This window comes from Agrilus planipennis, unplaced genomic scaffold, assembly GCF_000699045.2.
Source record: "Agrilus planipennis isolate EAB-ADULT unplaced genomic scaffold, Apla_2.0 scaffold109, whole genome shotgun sequence".
Lineage (NCBI taxonomy): Eukaryota > Metazoa > Arthropoda > Insecta > Coleoptera > Buprestidae > Agrilus > Agrilus planipennis.
This window is the reverse complement of record NW_020438934.1, coordinates 215,430-237,917: the sequence shown is the minus strand read 5'-3', so window position 1 is coordinate 237,917 and position 22,488 is coordinate 215,430. Positions and strand designations below refer to the sequence as shown.

At 34.5% G+C, this 22,488-nt stretch overlaps 1 protein-coding gene across 1 annotated transcript; it reads left to right on the top strand.

Moving 5' to 3' along the window:
• Window positions 1-8,619: 8,619 nt before the first annotated feature.
• On the top strand, window positions 8,620-21,710 carry LOC108738008 (ankyrin repeat and BTB/POZ domain-containing protein 2). Its single transcript, XM_018471218.1, has 14 exons — window positions 8,620-9,291; window positions 13,045-13,597; window positions 13,684-13,884; window positions 13,941-14,167; window positions 14,221-14,625; window positions 14,942-15,129; window positions 15,190-15,437; window positions 15,491-15,733; window positions 15,795-15,953; window positions 16,022-16,240; window positions 16,390-16,633; window positions 16,696-17,012; window positions 17,233-17,532; window positions 21,185-21,710. Exons 1-14 carry the CDS (start codon window positions 8,729-8,731, stop codon window positions 21,608-21,610), a joined length of 4,293 nt encoding a protein of 1,430 aa, XP_018326720.1. The 5' UTR covers window positions 8,620-8,728; the 3' UTR covers window positions 21,611-21,710.
• The last annotated feature ends 778 nt before the right edge of the window (window positions 21,711-22,488 follow it).

Sequence of the window (22,488 nt, the reverse complement as noted above, 5' to 3'; positions counted from 1 at the left end):
TTTTGGTCACTACTTTTAAGCCCTTTATCAAAAAGCCTCTGCGTTTTATAAAATGCTTAATTTTCTATAATCCTAGGACATTTACATTTAAAAACCAACGTAAAGGTTTCCACACCCAGTCGTCCGTTACATTTGAAATCAACTGTACACTGTTGGTTCATTTTATCCAATACATCTATACTTCTACATGGGAAATTAATTATATAAGAAGATCTTTTATGTAGGGAATCAAAAGGATTATAGCAATTGAATCTAGAAAAGATCCCTCGAAAAAAAGCCCTTAAAAAATTTTTCTCGATGATTTTTCCACCAGAGATAAGTCCCCCACCCCTCGTTATTAAATTCGCAGTTACAAAAGTCTAAAGAAATAATTCAAAGAATATTATTGCTAATTGCACCTTTGTTTTAAGAAGATTACAAGAGGAAACTAGGAAATTAGGCAATACTTCTTTATTTTTAAACAAATAGATTTCCTTTATATCACTTGGAACCAATTGCAATAGGCAAAATAAAAAGCAGACTTTTAAAAAAAATGCATATCAGGTATATACAAATTTACTTGTGGTATATTCAACGTATTTTAAAAAGGTCAGTATCAGAGGTTAACAATAAAATAAAAATATACAATAATAGTCATTTTGTGAATGACGTTAGCTTTAAATTTAAAGTGGAAAAGTTGTAATAGGTTTAGTTTAAAATATTTTTTCGAATATTTGCTATTTGCTATCGAGAAAAGCTTCGTCCTGGGGCAGTTTTTCCGAGAAAAAATTTGTCGGGGTTCTTCCCCGGGTTTTCTTCCCGGGTGATTTTTTTCGTAACCATAGTAGTTAGCAATAGTCTCTTTAATTTATTAATGAACAAGCTTTAACTCCCCCCTCCCGTCTGATGCCCTATCGTAATCGAATCCCAGAATATTCCGCACAAATATACAGGCAGACAGACAAAAACTTTGTGGATACAATTCGTAATGTGATATTTAGTTCTTTATAAGAATATTAAACAACTTCTTACGATTATATAAGAATTCGTTTGAAACCAAAAAGAAAATGGAATGCGGTACCCATGAAAAGAATTTTAACTGCGTAAGTGCGTGTACGTTTTCGCAGAGATGTATTCGAAGACTTTAGAGATCAGTCTCTTATTGAATCAAGAAGCTTTAGGAACCGAACAATTCGGTTCTTGGAATTATAAGTATCGGTACTTTTTACTTCTCGTACCTGCCATTGAAGTCGCCCAACTTAAAACCTGTTTCTTCGTTAACCATTAGCGTACCTCAATTACCTCAAGCATTGCTGTTTGTTCTCGATTTATCACTTTTAGTAACCCGCTTTTTCTAACTGGATGATCTGTGATTGCTCCTGAAAATCTTAATAAAACATTTGCAGTACGCGGTACGGAATGCGTTTCACCTGTGGGGTTGATATTGACTCAAGAAGTTACCTGTTCCGACACTGAAAGCTGAATGTTTACTACCTGGTCTCTGTTCGTGTATATGCATCTGATTTTGGTGAAAAAAAAAACTGTCCACTAAGGGCTGAATCTGAATCTTCAATGTGTTGAATGAACTTTTACATTTGAAAAGTGCGATAGTGCGCGATTATTGTCGTTCGTCGTTGAACTACGAAAGTTGAAGTACAAAATATTCGTTTCGTATTAAAACCAATATGTTTGTATTAATGGAATGCGGTGGCCCGAACAGGTGAGAAGAAGGAATGAGCCTGAGGGAAGTGAAACCATTGGAATGTTGTGGTTGTAAATAGTGTTGCATAATATGGCTCGTCAAAGTGGTTCAACCCCTTCTGGTTGGGATGTTACTACCCTTCACGAAAGCGCGTCGGAATCACCAAATCAACATTGGACTGGAGTGGATCACCTTTCGGGTCCCTTAAATCCTCTCTGCATAACTGATTCCAATCACGAGATCCTTAGGCCAAAACCCAGAAGGTAAAAGATTTTAAGCTAATCGTAAAAAAGTTACTATTTAATGGGACTAAAAGTCTCGATTAGCGTGTTGTTTTTGTTGATCATCTGGAACACGGAGAAAATGAAAAAGGAAAATTTACCTAAATATTAAAGCTATATTTACAATTTATCCCACTAGCCCTTTGCTTCGTAAGCGAAAATAATAAAAATTACAATTTGGACCAGCAGAAATTGCTAGGTATTTTAGTTGATATTACGTATATATAAATTGTAATAATTAAAAAATTGATATAATTTTTAAAAAATGTCAAAATTGAGATTATTATAAGTTATCTAGTAAATTCTACTTTTTCTGCCGCATATTCAGTCATTTACAATCGAAAATGCTAATTTTTGTATTGTCATAAAAATTCAGTTCTCTCCGTGAAATACTTTGGGTTTTTATAGATATGACTTCCTGAAGCTAAAATGAGAAATGATGTTTCATTTTAAATATTTACATACACCGAAATGTAAAACGTGTTTGTAATGTCTATGTAATTTGTTTCCAAAGATTTTTAAATGACAAAAGAAAAAGGGAAAAAATGAAAACAATTTCTTATGAATTAGCTAGAGAGAATAAACTAATTATAATGTAAATTTACTTTATTACGAAGTAAAAATAAATGAAATTCCAAAATTAATGTGTATCTTTACAGTATTTTTTCTTTTAATTACCGTACTTCGATTGTTTGCATCCTTGTAAATGATTAATTCCTTTGGGATGTTTCAGTGAACAATGAACATTAAAATGTGAAAGGTGTTTAATACGTAATATTATTCAAAGAGAAATTAAAAAGTAAAAGTACAGATACAATATGAATAATCAATTCTCACAAAATAACTGAAAAAGAAGGCACGTCGTTAGATATATCCAAACATGTTGTATATATTTGGATATTCTAACTGTTTTATATAATATAGCGAAGGAAATATTAAAAAATAAATATACAATATATATGTAGATACAAAAGCAACACAAATACATGTACCTATATGTTTTAAAAATGTAACTATTAGTAAAAATCGTTATTTAACGATTTGGTAAAGATCACATACTTAATTTCCTATAAAACTGAATCAAAGCTATTGAAAGAAAACAATAATTCAATTTGTAGTGGACTAAAATTTTTTGTTTTTCATGTTATTACTTATATTGCTTGCTGTCTTCAAGAAAACAGTTAAATTAAAAGTTTAATTTTTAGTATGTATGAATAATTAGGTTGTCATTTTATTCTTAAGGAGTATACATTGTATTCATTCTAAAAAATTTATATTTAGAGGTTGTTAAATGGTTTACTTTCTTGTAGGTATTACATTTGAGTAGAGGTCTTTTTTTATTTGGTATTGTGAAGCTGTTTTGTAAATAGACTTTGGAATTGTTGAGGAACTGTGAACTATTTCTGTATTTCTACATTTTACTGGATACCACAGTGAAAACTAAGGCTGCTAAATCTATTGTAGTGAATTCCGGACCAAAAAAAAAATAACTAATTTTCAAGATACAAACATATCAACATTATATTGAATATGATTAACCTGTTTAATTGTATTTATCATTAATTCTGGTATCTGCAAACTGCAATCCTTTTTTGGTTCACTGTTCCACCTAATATTTTTGTGAATTTGGAATTTTTTTGTTCATAAGTTGAATAGAAGACTAAAAATTCATTCACACAAAAAAATATCCATTGTCTATTGGTTGCTGATTGGTGTAGATTGAAAGAACGATATCACGTTATTATTATTTTATCAACTTTAAAATGCTGTCATAAACATTCCTTAAACAGCAAAATTCGATATAAAATAGGTCTGGATTTCTGGAATTAAAGATAATGAACTTCGGTCGTGCAAAAGATTATTTTGAAATTAAATTTTTGATTTTCTTATATGTTTATAATAGAGTCATTTTATTAGATGCAATTTTTATTTTTTCTGGACGCTTTTAGAAAATCCGCGACCTGAGACGTACGTTGCATTCCAGGACAATCCCAGTTGGTGTTGAACATGGGGAAATCAAAACGAAAACTGCATTCAAACTATTCGTCTTTTGATATGAATTGTGTTCATACAAACCGAGAAAGATAAAAAAAAAAAGTGAATTATACTTTACCATATATAAAAGTTTTAGATTTTCGAAAATTTAATTAAAACTGTCTATAAGTAACTAATACAAGAGTTAGGTACTTAATACTTAAGTGCGTATCTCCTTTTTAATAATTAAATGGGAGACATAAGAATGCTGTAAAAATCAATAGTTGCTTTATCGATTGACATACCTACCACTGTAATAAACGTTTTAATTGAACGATTTATTACAGTAAAAAGTGAAAAACAAATCGATTAAATTCATTTATGCGCTTCTTGCGTTATTAACTAGATGCATGTAGTGATGCCGATATTAATGAATCGCTTTAATGATTCAGTAAAATATTAGGTCTCGTCAAAATTCCGTAAAATACCGATAATTTTGAGTATCGCACTCGCGCCGTTGTAAAAGACAGGAAATCGTTTATTTTAATGAGTGTAGATAAACTCAGAGTCTTATAATTTGATATATAAAGTGACTTGAAAATTTTAATGATGACTCGTGCTTATTAATACATCGTATGCATTTTAATTTAATTTCCGTTATTAAAATGAAACTAGCATAACAAGGTAATTAAAAGAACGAGTTGTGCGATTATAGGTAAATTAAGTACGTAAATGTTGTTTATGAAAAATGTGCGAATAAACAGTGGCTGCCACAGAAGTTCCTATTGGGAGAAAGCTTAACAAAAAATGCATATGTAAATTGCTAGATTAGAATTATAAGTGCAAAAGTAAGGAAGGAATAAACGGGTACAATATCACCAGCTCAATTTTTTAATTAAAAGTAAAATTTAGGTATCAAAACGAATCGATTATTTTTGTAAATGAAATAATACTTATATAATTACTACACACAAGAATAATAACGTTCTACTGTAATTACTGTAAAAGCGATGGATCAAGAAGGTTTTTAAAATTTTATCCGACTTTTAGAAAGATATTTACGGACTAAAACGCAAAAAAATGTTTTTGCCTTGCAATTAAAACAGTTGATGGAATCTCTCCTGGAACTAGCTTAATATTAAATATCGAATTGTGTCATATGCGTTTTTATTAAAAATTTTGACTTATTTTATTTGCAAATAATCAATGGGAAAAAGTGAGTTGGTCTAAATGTTTCTATTTGGGTGTATAATTGGCTGCATACATTCTAATGACATAAAATAAATTACCATAAAATTTTTCATGTTTGCATCCACTTACATACTTAATGTACCTATATGTATATTATGAAATTACAGAAAAATGTTAATAGTTTAGTGCTACGCACGAGTTACGGCTAATTACAATATATAGAAAGATAATAACTTGCACAAATCAATAACAGATTGTTTTTGAATTGACAACTAATATTAGGTAAGTTTAGTTATGTTAGGAGTTTCTTACAAACTTCGTACTTTTATTAATTTGTTAACAAAGAAGCTTAATTTTAGCTTATTTTATTAAAATTGGCATATTGAAAAGATATGGCGGACGTGTTGGGAGCCTCGAAACCCTAAACCCTTTTTAAAATGTGGCGATTAATTATATACGTGAAGTAATCATCAAGTTCGGCTCAGTTTTAGGAAAAAAAGATGCATTTAAATCGTTAAATCTAAATAAAAATCTTATTTTCGTTTACTTCGTAGGGAGTTTTAGAAATTAAAAATGTACAGGTGACTGAAGTAACCGTTTCTTTCGGATGAAACAATTTGTTATCCGTTTCTGTCCAGAATCATAATCATCATTATAAGGTTGTCAGTTCTAAAACTGGTTGGACACGCACCTCCACTCTTTCCTATCCTGCGCTAATCTTCGCATTTTCCTGAAGCTAGAAAAAAAAACTTTTGGGTGTTTTATTCCCACCAGCCAGTAATGCTGGTGGGAGGGCAGTCCCTCCGGACTATGCCGGAAGGTAGGGCCGGAAGGCCCTCTTCAGCCTGCTTTCAGGAATCGTGGGAATGGGAGGGTGGTGGTTCGGGTGAGAAAGTTGAGATGGACGAAATGAAGACAGAAGAGATTGAAAGATTATCTGAGGAATATTACTGCCCCAGCATTTGCCTAAGTAATCCAAGGAAACCACAGAAAAACTTGGATCAAGGCAGACGGACGCGGAATCGAACCGGCGTCCTCCCGAATGCTAAGCAATGGTCTAGATCTCTAGGCCATGCCGCTCGGTCTGAAGCTAGAGCAACCCATATCCTTAACTATTTGCGAACAGCAATCTAATCTGGGTCTACCTCTATTCCTCCTAACTTCCGTTTCTGCCTCTAATATGTCACTGACCTGAGAAGGTGTCCTACTAGCCTATCTCGCTTATTTCTTATTGACTTCCAAAGAGTCCTCTGTTCTCTTACTCTTTCTAATACCTCTTCATTTTTAACCTTCTCTATCCACGGTACCCTCATTGTTTGCCTGTAACATCACATTTCGGACGATTCTAACCTTTTCTTTTCCGCCTCGCCAACTGTCCATGTTTCGCACCCGTACAGCGCGGTGCTTCAAACATACACCTTTAGGATACAATTATATTCGTAATTATAAAATTTAATTAACACATAAATATGCTTCCAGATGTTTTACATTTTGTACGATTAGTACCTATACGGATGTGTAGTATCATTCATAAAAAATATTATCATACTCTTTTTAATGGAAATTCTCAAGAATTTTTCAGCAACTGATTCCCTTGTCAGTAAAAATAAGAAATTATTTGGATCATGAAACTTCAAACTTTATATTTTTGGTATAGATATGTATGTAATTTCACTTTAATGAGCGGATTTGTGGAATACAAAATGAAGTAATTTTAATCGGTCCAATTAATGAAATAATAATATCTAATACGTCCTTTACGCTTTGGTAAACGTTTAAGTATTTCACAGTTTAATACTAAATACATATCCAAAGCTTATGTCGGCATGTAAGTAAGTAAGTATATCATGAAACTTTGTGTACTTTTTAGAATGCAAATAATGAAACATATTTGCACCTAATATTCGCATTAATTATTCTGTTACTTTAATTATGGGAGTAAGAAAGTGCTTTTCTTAAAAGAAAGTGTGAGTAAGTTGTTACCATTTCTTTATTGTTCTCTTAGAATCTTAGATAATGGAAGAGAAACGAAACTCATGACCAGTGAAATTTTTATTTAGATGTTGAAGGGTACTTATGTATATACCTTTCGACCAGGGTTGTAGTTAGGTATGGCCGACTCCGGATTTGTCAAGGCCCATCCATTGAATTTTCTGGCGTGTATACTCTGAGTATTAATTGAATCCAATGTAAAACTTAAACCTGAAGGAAGAGAAAGATATCCTTATATATTGTCCATTTCATCCCTTAGTTGGGATAATATTAAATAAAGTTCAAGGCAATTAAGGATTGGAAGGTTTTTATTTTTGAAGAACCAACACCGACGTTTAGCCTATATTTGGGAGGTTGTTTCAAGGTAGGTTACATAACTAAAGAATCTACTTTGAAAAAGACTCCCAAATAGAGGCGAATCATCGGTGTTGGTTTTTCATAAATAAAAACCTTCCAACCCTTAATTGCCTTGAACTTTATTTCTTATCTGTCTCTTCTAGTCGCAGGTAATAAAGTATCTATTACCACAACAGTAAATCTACTGACCCATAAACTGGCCACAAGGAAGGAATAAAGTACAAGGAAGAGAAAGATATCCTTATCTTTCTCGGCTAGTCATACGTTATAAAGTACCAGCAGTGTTTGTTATCTGCGGCTAACCGAGAAAAATAAGGCTACCTTTCTGTTTCTTGTGATAAGTACCTACACGAGTTAGTAGATTTATCCTTTCAGCAATAAATAATAAAGGAAACTGTAATCCAAAATAGGCAAAATTAAATTAAAGTGACTACCATAGTCCAACACGCTTTACTTATTGCAATTACTTTTTAGGTACATATCGAGAGCTTTTCCGATTGCTTTTTCGATGATCATGATTGTTAAATTACCTACCCCAGAAAATTTCACTTCCTGGTGATGAAAAATTGCGTAAGAACCTGGGGAGGAAATTAACATGCGAATTGAGACATTCGATCTTTACCTATTTAATAAAAAGTTTGTGAAAGCTCTTGTGTATTATTTTCACTTAATAATGGAATTTAATTTTCATGAAGTAGAGGGTAATTTAATCAATTTTCTTAATAATAAATTATGTATTTGACAAATGATATCAATATTATATTAACTGACCCCTAAAATGATGCATTACTAAGTAGAAAAGAAAATTTCTCGAAGTTTCAACAGTTTAAACGCATGTTATCAACCGATTATAACTTTAATTATTTGTCAAATACGATTCACTGACTTTTATTTTCAGACTAACACTTTTACGAATATACCTTGTTGTATTATTGGTTCGATATACAGTACGTTTTAACAACATTGTACACTAATACTTGCACTTTCATTTGCGCCGTCCAAAGCAAAATATACCTATACAAAATTCTAATTATCCCCCGGCAGCCCGGCTGCAAAGTCAAAGGAAATCCAAACAATGATGGGAAGTAGTTCACAACAGATTCTATTTCTCGCTTGTTAGCTACACTCCTACCGTATGTTTTGATGATATTGCACGTAAAACACATTGTTAGCTTCAGTTTCCAGTGAATGATCGTAACGGTATGATACCTCGGTATAATTTCGCGTTAGTCAACATAAAAACGTCAAAATCATGCAGCAATGTGATGGCAAACGAAACTGTGCCTGTTTTACATGTGCCCAATTGGACTCGATCGAACAGGATGTACCCATGCACACGTTCAATGACAATTTTATTTTACATCCGTCCAAGTATTGCGACGATATCCCTAAACAGTACACCTATTTTGGAGCGAAAGATTTTGTGAATTCATCTGAGGAAATTATACAAGCGATTGTTAGGGAGAAGAAATTTACTTTTCCGGAAAATGATTCCGACACAGAAGACGCGATCGGTCGGAAAAATCACTCTGATGTAACTAAATTCAAATCCGTTGTTTACCTCTGTGACAACAAATGTGGCGAAAACGACCACGAAAATTGTGTAACTATTGACGACGAAATGAGCTTAGATTCTAATAGTGACACCAATGTGATTCAAGTCATTTTCAAAAACAGTTTTCCTTACGCGAACAGTTTAATTGATGATATTATGACGTGCGAAAAATATTTCTCGGATGAAGATTGTGTCGACGATCTTCCTGTAGGAATAGAAGCTTTCATTTACGTTAAACATTATCATAAAAGGCAGGAAAGGTAATATAATATGTACAATAGTAATATTTAATTTTATTAGGACTTTTTGTATGCTTCTTGGAACACTAAAATGAAATTTGATCTCATAAATCCATATATTTTTTTGCCTGATTTGACTGGAATACTTATGGTATATCTCGTATTCTTAATATAAATAATTACGTTTATAATTGTCTCAACTTGTTGTTAGTAATATATTTCGTAAGGGTTATGAAGCATTGCTGTTAAGTAATACTTTTTAGTGCATTTGGATTACAACAGTCATTTGATAATTTTTTTTTTCTGTTCTTTATCGTAATTTTGTCACACTTTATTGATTGAAAATTAGGTTTTATCCGCGGCTTAACTAGCGTTGATGTCCTAAATACGTGTCGATGATGATCGACGAACACATACAACGAATTTTACCCTAAAAATACCCTATGTCGTTTTTTGTACCCCTGCCAATGTGTGTACAAAATTTAATGATATAAGTTTGAGCTACGTCTTCGCTCACGATGATGTCCTAAATAAAGAGCTTCGACGACGACATAAAACTAATCTTTTTTCTATCTCTCGGGAATCGTATTGATTACTGGATAAAAGGTATCCTATGTTAGGCTGGTGTAGTTCACGAACTACAAGAACTAGTTAAGAGACTCATGATTGTACATGATCAGTAAAATAACCTGAAACAACGAAAATTTATCGGAAGTATTGGTTGTTTTACCGACAGTCCATTCTTTTTGAAATGTATTTTGGGGATTTGGGAGTCCCGAAACATCAATAAGATTTTTCCAAAAATTTGATGTGATGTAGATCAATATCAGATTATTATTATTTAATTATTATTATATTATTTAATCATTGAGTAAAGGGTGTCTATCTTCTTCAAACCTAAAGCGTATTAACAGTGAACTAACGAACTATAAGAGCGAACCAGTCGCGGAAAAATAATCGAACTAAGATGAGCGCTCTTTTTGCTGAACTAAAATGACCAAATCTACCCTATGTCCTTTTCTGTACTTTTGACTATGTGTATACATACAAAATTTCATGCGGCTTCACCCGTGTTGCTGTTCTAAATATGTGTCAAAGATCATTGACGACCACATAAAACTAATTTCTTCTATCCCTCGGGAACAGTATATTTTTTTCTGGATAAAAGATACCCCATGTCCTTTTCTATAACCTTGAGTAGTTACATAAGTCACTTTCGCGTTTATAATATTACAATCAATTTCATAATTCTTTTAGTGTTTCTCTAAATTAGTTTTTATGAATCGATGTCATGTATTATACTTTTTATTCATTCAAAGGTTTCTTCTTCTAGAGCTATTAATTGTAAATTTAGAATATTAACAGATAATAATAATAATAAGTAGCTTTAATTATTTAAGAACTGGAATGTGAAATACATAGTGTGCAAATTATGAAGTCGTTTTATAATGAATAGTTAATTGCTAAGAATTATTGAACAGCAACATTCAAACCAATACATAAACTCTTGGTCTATTAAAATTGTTATCCAAAATCGCTTTTACATCTAATTGTAAGTTAATTATAACAGTAAAAATATATGTATAACTAGTCTTAATTTTTTATATTTGTTTTGGTTCGAAAGTGTAATTAAGTTATTCATTCACTAATTAATGCTCATTTTATCTTTGATGATGATTATGGTATAAACCACTTAGAACTAATTCAGGGCAAATAAATTATATTTTTATTTACAGTCTCTTTCGAACGTTTCATTTTCTGATTGCGGGCTTTTTTACTGTTTTGGTCTACGCAGCGGTTCCAAATTTTTTTGTTACGGAACCCCTTCTGACCCCACCTTTTTTTGACGGAACCCAATTTTGACAAAAAGTAAACACCTTATTGTGTACACGTTGTAATCCTCAACTTGAATTTTGAATTTAAAATATTTTTTGTATTTTTATATTAAATGTATACATTTTTACTTATAATAGTGTTAAAATTTGATTTAATGTCAGACAATTAAATTCGAACATCCGAAATGGTATCCAGTATAGTCTTGAATTTGTTTTTGTGTTTATAAATCGAAGCAGGAGCCGTAATAAACTTCTCAACGACTGCAGGGTTTTCATCTTTAAGGTTGGTCCAAAAATCATTCAAATTTGAATAAGTTGATTCAAATTTTTGTTTTAAAGAGGATGAATTCTTAATATCGATCAAGTTCTCATACTTAAGTTAACATTGATGGTTTATTTTGATTTGCCAATGGATTCTGTACTCACAGTCAGTGACTGTCCTGTAACTCCTCTGGAAAGTATTCCTTCAAGGATTTTTTGAGGTTCACTTGTAATTTCATCTACATCTGAGGTTACTTGTAACTCATTTTCTTTGAGAAATCTATTTAGAACTTTTTTGTTCAACATATTTAATCCAGAAGCCAAATTTGTTTTTTATTGTTAGAGAAGATATTTTGTCTCTCTCTGTAGACCTAGTTGCGGTTGTTCACTCTAAGAATCTGTTGATAAGGTTGAGTTTATCGAATATATCGACCAAATAAGTCAATTTCATTATCAATTTCTCGTCATGCAGTTCGATATGACTAATGGATGTGAAAATTGATTGTCCAGGTTTTCCTCTCGAAAGCCATCTCATTTCCGTGTGTACAAGGAGTGATTGATGCTGATTTTCCACATCTTTACTTTTTTAAAGAGCTTTATTTATTCGATAACAATCGCTACGCATCTAAAAATTGCTGTAAATTTCAAAATAAATAAATGAGTCAGACTGGTTTGTGTGTTCAGGACAGAATGTCCTATCTTCTCATCAGATATCCATAGGTAGATATCTTTCATTCACAAAAATAGCGCTCCTCGTCCCTTATATGGTGTTGTTGTGGTTAGAATGATTACCTTCCGCAAAATGTTGTATATCTTTATTAGAATAAACCTCGTATCTCCCGGAACCCCTGTGATCCTTCCACGGAAAACCATTTGGGAACCGCTGATGTAGACCCTCGAAGAAGTCGCCAATCAGGACAAAACGTTGGGAAGAGATTGCAAATAAAAATATAATTTTGTCCTGAAATAGTTGTGACTGGTTTATGTTATTCACTCATTAATTGCAGGTGGAGTATCAATGGAATCGAAAATTGAATTGATTCAGTTGTTATCTTGCAATAATTCATCTAGACCATAAACAAAAATACAACCTTTGTATCACCCTCGTGACAATAACAATATTTAGTAGCAAATACTGAAAGTAAAAAGATAATAAACTAAGTAGTGTTTTTTTGACGTGACAACGTCTTATAATTCGATAGAGCCGGCTGCACGCACGAAAAAACATGACTCATGCGGCGTTACCTCGCTCTGAGGCGTTCCATTTAAGGCTTGAAGTGCAAGCGAGAGCGCGGAACGAGCGACAAAGAAGCACAATCGGCCTCCGCGTTTGGCAGCGTTCGACATCTGTCTCTCTCCTACTTGAATGAGCGATGCGTCCGCGTGGACAGCTGCTATACAATAATACATTTCCATTTACCTCCTTCTCTATATCCATACAAAATATTTATCAAATAAATAAAATTAAAACTTTCTTTTGAAAAATGAAACCATTCCATCAGTATTTTCTTATGACGTTGTCACGTTCAACTATCGTCAGTAAACCGACTTTACAGACAACCGATTTTTTTCTTTAATTTTATTTATTTATCGTTAATAGCACCGAAATTTTCATGTGGTTATCAAAATCTTTCATAAAGGCAACAAAAAACAATTACAAATAAAATCATAATTTCAGATTATCCAGTAACTCAAGGAATGATGCAGCATATCCCCCTGTGGATAATCTTCCAACAGACCAGACGCTTAATAATAATAAAGAGAACAAATTTCTGCTTCGGGTTAATACACCGGCCAATTTACCGCAATCGAAACAACAATTTTCTACTTCTTCCGCCCAAGATCAGCCTCAAAATTCTAACGAGAGGATGGTATCGCCTAAAGGACGCATTGAACATTTTCCTCACATGTACGTCGCCAATAACGTGAAAACGTCTACGTTCAATGAACAGACAGAAAAAAGCAATCTATCAAGTGCCAAAAATAGTTCCATGAATAATACTGAGTTTAATAATAAGTACAATTGTTCGCATAATGCTGTTAATATGGTACCGGAAAGGGATACTGGTCCGAACAAAAACTGCGTTAGCAATTTTACTACCCTTGGAAGACTACAAATTCCTGATTCTGGCCAAAATAAATTAAACGATAACGGCAGTGGTACCGACGAAAGAAGAAAGTTGGCTAGTAGACCTCATCATCATGTCTCTGTACATGAACTTAGAATCCAGGTGAATATTTTCATTAGAATGTTAGTAGACAGTGGTGGTAGCTCAGTGTTAGTTTTGCTCCTAGTGCTACTTTCGGCTTTTTTTAGCACCGTACGCAGCACTGTAATAGTTCCTCAGACGAAAATAGGTCATCCGGACATGCCAGTATGTCTGACACAGGTAATAGTTCGCCTCGGGGAGTTGCAACTACAAATGAAAGACTGACAGCGGGAGTTTTACAAAAAGGACCCCGTAACCGAACGACTTCCCAACATAGCAGATCGCGATATAGAGCAACTCCAGCAAAAGTACGTTTTACTAGCCGTAGCGAGTAGTATCATTGATATTTTGTACTTTATTATAGTTACAGGTTCCTTGGACAGGAAATGGAGGTCTGGAAGATATAAAAATGGCCCTCCAACAGTTGACCATGAGGTCGCATACTTCCACTAGTACTTATTCTAGTGTAAGTGCAGGATCAGAAAGCTCAGAGCCGGTAATCCGGCGATTAATTCGTCATTCTTCTTTAGAAACTATAAACACGAACATTACGAATGCGGATGAATTTGTCTGGGTCGATTCTCACAATCGGTAAGCAAAAACCCAATCGTTATTTCCAATTCTTCACAATATTTTCTTGTCAGTTTGGTAGAACTTCAACATTTACCTTGGAACAATCACTGTTTATTAAGGGTGCTTCAAACAGGACGTTGTCGAGAAAGTATATCAAGAGTTAGCATAGAAACTATTCCTAGATTGTCGTATTTACTTCAAAGGGCACTTGTCCGATTGGGTCGTGAAACACAAAGACTGTCGTCTAATTTGGGCATTTGTACCAAGCACGACATAACCGTCTCGTTTAGGATCGTACTGTGTCCTCCCCTTGCGGATTCTTGTATAAAGGCTTGTCAGAGGGCAGCTGCAATGCTTGCGATGTCGGGCGATGGTGCCCTTAAACAGAACAAATCTCTCAGGGCCGGACTTCAATTACATGTCGGAAGGTTTCACAGGTGGATGATGGATGTAAAGTTGGGAAGGTTTATTCATGAGTTAGTATCACATGAATAATTAATTTACGTAATATAACAATACTCATCGTTTTGACGTAGATTTTAAAAAAGTAGTTTCATTAAATCCACGATGTTTTTTCATCATTCGAGAAAGGAACTAATCATTCCCATGGATTCTTCCGGTATAACAGGTTGAATCATTTATATGTGGTTTTGGATAGAAGATGAAAACATGTCGTGAATCTAATGGAAAATACTTTTGAAACTTGTTATCAAAAACTGTGATCGAATTTTAACCTACATCATTTACGTATTGTCTAAAACAATACTAAGTTTAAAACCTTTCAAATTGTAGATATGCAGCGGTATATTTATGTGCAGGAATTGAAAATCTTTTGGAAGAAATTTTGCTACAATGTTTACCAAGTGATTCTAAAACTACGCTTACAGCAACACTTTTAGAACATGCAATAGCCAACAATGGTGACTTATGGGGTCTGTTGCAGCCGTATGCCCATCTTAACGCTGGCAGAATAGCTTCCGGTACTGTATTCCAGTTTTTACTATTTCCAAGTCCTTCTACAATATCCTCGTCAATTTTAGGCGCGTTGGCTTTACCACGTTGGGCATCGGAATCGAGTGTAAATTCAGGAAAAGATTCTGGTCGAGGATCGGGCCCCATCGAGCCGTCCATAATGACAACGTGTGTTGGTTCTTTGACTGAACTTCAAGACCTTTTAAGCAGGATGCAGTGCCGTATACCATTATGTTCACAAGCCGTAAGAGCGTTATTTTACTTCATGAGATGTTCTCAACTGGAACACGGTGAACAAACGGGAAATGCCGTACAGGTGATTTTTCTGTTTATTTGGCGAAATTCTTTGTTAAAAAAACCAACTTCCAGGAATTGTGTTACGAAAGGGCTTATGTTGTTTTACCTCCTCTTGTGGAATGGATACGTGTTGCCACTGCCCACGGAGAACATCGATTCGCAGCAATTTTAGACAAAGACGATATTATGCAAGCGGCAAGATTATTACTGCCTGGAGTTGATTGTCCAGTGAGGACATTAGGAGAAGAAGCTTTGAGAGTTAAGAAGAACAATGGAAGTGGAGATGACGAAATTGAAGCTTCTAAGCAAATCCAGGTGATGCAGTTACAACTAACGATGAAATATCTAAAAGCTCATTGAAGAGTATGTATTTCAGATTGAGCTTGCATTCCGATTGATGATGACAGGAAGACATGAGCTTATTCGCCAAGCATTGTCACTTCTACCTTGTGAAACGCGTTTAGACACTCTGAATCTTCAAGGCCACACTGCACTCATGCTAGCAGCACTTTATAATGATGACACTACTCTTTTGGTAAACTATGATAGCTTATTTATATACTTGGACAAAGTATTTTATTTATTTAACTATTTTTTTGTTAGGCTTTGTTAGATGCTGGAGCTTCAGTAGATACGGAAACGCCAGTTGGTGGTTGTCCAAATTTTGCTGCGGTAAATGGTGAAACTCAGCATTGGACCGCATTGACGTATGCAACTGCCAAAGGTCATATACTGTGTGCACGTTTGTTGCTGGAAAGGGGGGCGAATGTTGAAGGGGGTGCTCGACTGAGTGAAGATAAATGCACGTTAACTCCATTACAAGTAAGTGAATAATTCTCTAATTGCGGACACGTGTTTCGCCCACTTCTAACATTCAGTTAGATCTATTATTATAAGTCTAATTATTTTCTAGATCTTTATCAAAATAGCAAAATATAATACCCTGTTTAATATTTCCGTCCGATACATAGGTTGCTTGCGGTAGCGGAAATGCGGATATGGTTTCGTTATTGTTGGCCCACGGTGCTAATCCTTTTCTGTCGACGCAAGTTAAAGATTCCTTGTGTTATTCTGCTTCCATGCAAAAGGGTACATATTGTGCCATTTCAGTCGCCGCAGCTCATGGTCAGCGAGCCATCCTCCAAAAATTAGTCAATCAGCCAGTAATTCCTGCTTTTCAGGAAGTTCTATCTTTGGAAGAAATGCTTGCGGAAGGTATTTGGTTCTTAGGTATCAAGTGACACCTTGCCGAAGTTGAATTGGTGTTTTCTTTAAAGGTGCAAAGGAATCGTGTTCGTCGTCAAGCAGTGTTGTATCTCAGTTTACCAAAGCTCAAATAAAAGCTCTCCAAGAGTCGATGTATCATAGTGCAGAGAATAACCATCTGGACATTACGGTGGAGATAAGAAGCCTAGGGATTCCTTGGACGTTACATTGTTGGATGCATTCTCTAGGGGCAGCTCATGAGGCCAGACTGGACTGTGTTATTGATCAATTATTGCAAGATTTCTTGCAGGTATTTCCGGACGATTACAGTCAGCAGTTTGTACAGGAATGTTTACCACTACTTTTCAACATCTTCAGATATAGTAAAGTAAGTAAAGATTGCAAATATTTTATACTTTTATTTGACGATAATCTACTGTTGTGCACAATACAATTTGTTAGTTTTTCACAAAAACTGTTTATCGAAAAAAATAAGGATATAGTACGTAATCATGTAAAACATTCCTTATTTAGTAATTTGTGGACAAAATCATTAAATTCGCCAGGAAGAGAGAAGTACTGCTGAAGATTTCCTTTTTCCTTTTTAGAAAGAAAGCACAACGTTATTATTGGCGGACATTTTCTCAACATGCTTCGGGTGGGAGCCCATAAAGCCCATTCGGGATTGTGTAACTTCTGGCAACAATAGTTCTCGCATAGATCCCAAGTATGTTAACAATCCTGAATTGAGCGATGTGACATTCAGGGTTGAAGGAAGGATTTTCTATGCTCATAAGATAGTTCTTGTCACGGCCAGCCCCAGGTTACGGGCAATGTTAAGTTCAAAACTTTGCGAAGGTGGTACACCTACGGTTCAAATCAATGACGTACGGTACCATATATTCCAGGTAATGTCCCTAGCTACTTAATATTTATGTATCAATTGTTAAAACTTGTTCAATTCATTATCATCATGACATGCACTTCCACTCTTTTCTATCCTGAGCTAATCTTCATATTTCCCTAAAACTAGAACATCCCACATCCTTAACTATTTATGAATGGTAATCTAATCTAAGAGTGGAGGTACGTGTCCAACCAGTCTTAGGACTGACGACCTTATTATGATGATGAATCTAATCTAGGTCTACCTCTACTCCTACTAACTTCTGTTTCTGCCTTTACTATGTCTCTGACAAGACCTTCATGCCTGAGAAGGTATCCTAGCAGCCTATCTCGTCTATTTCTTATTCATCCAAATATTTAATTAAAATAGAGTCGTAATAGGTACGGTTTAATTGTTTCCATACAGGACTAAATCAAGCAATTTCTGGTGTGATAAAAATGTTTCACTTTAGGCTGATGATTATAAGTGGACCGTGATATGCTCATCCGATTTCAACAATTCTTTCACCAATATTTAGAATGTATATTTAGTAGGGGGCGGCTTAAGCAAACTATACCTATAGTTACAACAATAGTTTACCTTGTAGGTAAGCAAATTTGTTTGTAGACTTGCTCGACTCTCCTGCACTTTTCTGTTGAAACCACTGACAAAAATTAACTCCCGACTGAAAATCAGTTTCAGTTAAAACTTGCATTCGCTGCAAATGATAAAGATGCAGCAACTACTGTTTTAAAATTCGCAATACTGTCATACGAGAAGAGCCAAGGTTCCCTATTATTTCCCGTGTATTACTTTGGGGACTGTCTTCTATGAATTCCAGCATTTCGTCATCTACAGTGGCGATATGATTCGGACGTGGACGCTCACGACCCTCAAATGTAGGGTGTACGTACATTGCCGGCTTCTCGCAATCTCTGTACAACATTTAAGACGGTTCGCGAGTGTGGAAGTCGTCGTTGAGGATGTCGATGCTTGTATATTAATGTTGTATTCACATTTGTCGTACATTAAGACCATATTACAGATTTATATCGTTCTAAATGCCTTTGTAATAACAGTGACACTAACCCATTGAGAATGAGCGATTAACAACGACAAAGGACAAATTAATTTTACATGCGGGTCCCGTAATATCGTGTATTAATCCAATTTGACAAATAACAAACTATTCATGAGAAAAAAAGAGTACAAAAGAGATACAATACCGATGCTGCTAATTCCTGGCTGATTGAACGCGACATTGCGTTGTATTGATATTCTAAGGACGGAGTTTGTAATTTTTACCTTCGTCTGCGTTTTTCTCAAAAACGGTAAACTTTCGGACATTTACTTATTTTGCAAGTTCTGTACTTATTTCTGTTACACCCTGTATACAGTTTTCCTTTTCCTGTGCGGTACATAAATATTCTAGAAAACTTAGAAGTTTCTTTTTTTTACGCTTCAATCAATTAATTTGAAGAAATAAATCTTGCTTTCTGAGAACCGGTTTATTTCGTATTTTTACCCGGAAAATTTCTTCTTACTTTTTCAAGATATTGCAGATATAATCGCGACAGATTTTCATAGAATGTCCTCTGTTTTGTTACCGTACACGTAAGTATTGGCAAAAAATACTTTTCTTAGTATTATTATTTTTTTCTTAATTCTATGTATGGTTTGAAATTTTCTTACAGTTTGTTTCTTTCTTGTGTTTGAGTCAATCTTACGCCAACCACTATTACGCTGTTGATTATTCGCTTATGATTTAGTTTTTTTATTTTTTTATTCAGATCTATGAATGTAAATTTCAAGAATTTATGACAGTAACTATTTATGTCACTATAAAAAAAACCTTCATCAACCATCGATTCGTTAGTCGTAGCAAACAGAGAAAAGTTCAACTCCAACATTGTAGTAACCTATACCTACTTCATCGCTTAATATATAGACAGGATTTTTGGTCTTCATCTCAAATTGCTCCTTTAAAATCTCGTATGTATAGTTTCGTAGGGGGACTTACCAGGTATTACTTTTCCTTCTCAGCCCACTATAGGACCGTCTGATTAGGTTCTCTTCAGCTGGATATTATATATTGTCTTCACATCACAACAGTTACAGTATAATCTAGATAATCTGAACTAATTATTGCAAAGGATTGTTCAGACTATTATTTTATTCGAATTATTAAAGAGAAGTCGTCTGTTACAAGACACAGATATTTATATGTAAACTTTATTTTTTAAATAAATCTGGAATATTTTGCATGTTTCCAGCAGCCGCTTCTCGAGCGAGGTGACGTTAGCATGTTTGCGTTGATCGACTGTTTGGACTATGAAGGTTTGTTCAGATTAGCGGAGGTTCAGACAAATACATGTTCGGATTATCGAGGTTGTACTGTATTAAATGATATTCAAGAAATTCATATAAACAGAACTCTCAACAGGAGTGAATTCCAAATAATTTTTAGTTGAAAATGTATCATCATAAAATCGTGAGTCCTAAGACTGGTTGGACACGCACCTCCACTTTTTCCTATCCTGAGCTAATCTTCGAATTTCCCTAAAACTAGAATATCCCACATCCTTAACTACTTTCTGCCTCTAATATGTCTGTGACTAGACCTTCACGCCTGAGAAGGTGTCCTACCAACCTATCTCGGTTATTTCTTATTGATTTCTATAGAGTCCTTTGTTCAACTGTTCTTTCAAATACCTCTTCATTTCTAATCTTCTCTATCCACGGTATCCTCATCATTCACCTGTAACATCACATTTTGAACGCTTCTAACCTTTTCTTTTCCGAAGCGCCCACCGTCCATGTTTCGCTCCCGTACAGCGCCGCGGTCTAAATATACACCTTTTACTTTTTCCAATTTCTAAATTAATCGTTCGCAATCATACAAGTAACTTCTTTGTATTGAAGGCGACTCGATCCTACGCTATCATTTGGTTTATATCCCTGCTACTCCTTCCGTCTTGACTTATCTGACTTTTTAAATACCTATAGTCAGCCACTTCTAATCTTTCGTCTCCTATCTTTATATTAGCTCTTTCCCTACTTTTTCTTCCCTTGCGTACCAGTATTTTTGTTTTACTTTTATTTATTTTCGTACAATACTGTTTTGTCAATACCATTTTATTTTTATTTAAAGCTATTGCTAACTTCTCCTTGCTAGATGCTAATATGTATATCATCTGCAAATCTAAGCATACTAATCTTTTGCCCCTGCCTATGTATTCCTACAGTTGTACTGTCTTTAATGATGTTGATTGCGTCTTCGATGTGTAGATTAAAAAGTAGCGATGACAATGTTGAAAATGTAGTACATATAATATATGTATATCACGACTGTACATGGCGTGCTGATGAGATCAAACAAGATGCAAGTTGCGATCCGCGTATGATAGTTTTGATACATTTCTGATAAATAACTTATACTTTCTTATTAATATGGTTTGTCACGTATGTCGTCGATTCAATTAGACAATTGAAATGCCTCACAATTATTAAGGTCATGTGCAATGTCTGAAATGGTTTAGTTGCAGCAAACATCTACTAGATGACGATACTGTATATGGATATTATATTTGTAAATATTTAAAACTTTTAAAAATACACCCCAAAAAGAGCGAGATTTGTTGCAGTTAAAATGAATTCGATAATAATTGTTGCAGATCGTTATGCAGTTTCTCTACCAAGGCGGCTGCAAGGATTTAGAGCCCGCGCAAGAAGACATACTGGAATTAATGGCGGCAGCCAATTTCTTTCAGCTGGACGGTTTATTGAGATATTGCGAAGCACGCTGTGCTGCTATGTTAGCTTTAGACAATGTTGTGTTTATGTACATTCACGCGAAAGTATATAATGCAATGCAGCTGTTAGAGTACTGTCAAGGTTTCCTTTTGCAAAATATGGTGGCTCTGTTAACGTACGATGATTCGGTCAAACGATTGTTGTTTGCGAAAAAGCTTCCCAATCATGATGTATTGGGAGGATTGCTTAACACGCTACAGAATCGGATAAAAACGAGGAGATCTCAAGGCAACACTAAATTTACTTCGACCAATGTCCAAAAACCTAACATTGGTGGAAGCAAGTAAATATTTTGGAGGTGCAAACGTAATCACAAAGTAGAATGAAGATTCGGACTATAGGGCCGTGGTCTAAGTGAACTATTCCGTCTAGACGTTTCGTCAGCTACTGCGACTGACATCCTCAGTGGTGGTGCTGCGTTGACAACGTAAACGTAGATTATATGTCGAAGTCTCGACAGCGAGTGGGTGGCAGCATCACCACTGAGGATGTCAGCCGCAGTAGCTGACGAAACATCTGGACGGAACAGTTCATTTAGACCACGGCCCTATAGCCCGCCCGAATCTTCATTCTACTATGGATTCCGGCCTTTGTTCTTATATTGTAATCACAAAGCTCAATCAATGGAAAAATGGAATATTCAGGTTAAATAACCGTAGTTTCAGAGGTTTCCTTCCTATATAGGTCTTCATTAGCACGGGAATAGAAAATGGGGAACTCAAACTCCTTCAAAATTTTGTTTCAAGAATTAGAAGAATTGGATGATCGTATGGGCCTCTTGGACCAATTAATTTAACAGACATGTTCTATTGTGTATTTTCTATAATTCTCTTGGCCTCATTTACTATCATTTTTACATCCACATACTGCAAATACATATACGCTTTTTGTTAACTATCAGTAGATATCGACTTAGGAATACTTTGGAAGGCGATTGGAAAACAACTTGAAATAAAAAAAGTAATGCTGTCCATAACTGGTTTGAATAACAATAATTACTGAATGTGCAAAATAAAGAATCAGTTCTAGTTTTCTCATAAGTGTAGTACCTAGCTAAAGGTACACTGAAGCTTAAGAATATTTTGGTTTTATTTGTTTATAGTTTGGTTTCAAATCAAAAGTACAAACGTAAATCGTCATGATTAGGTACAAAATTTTTCATGAA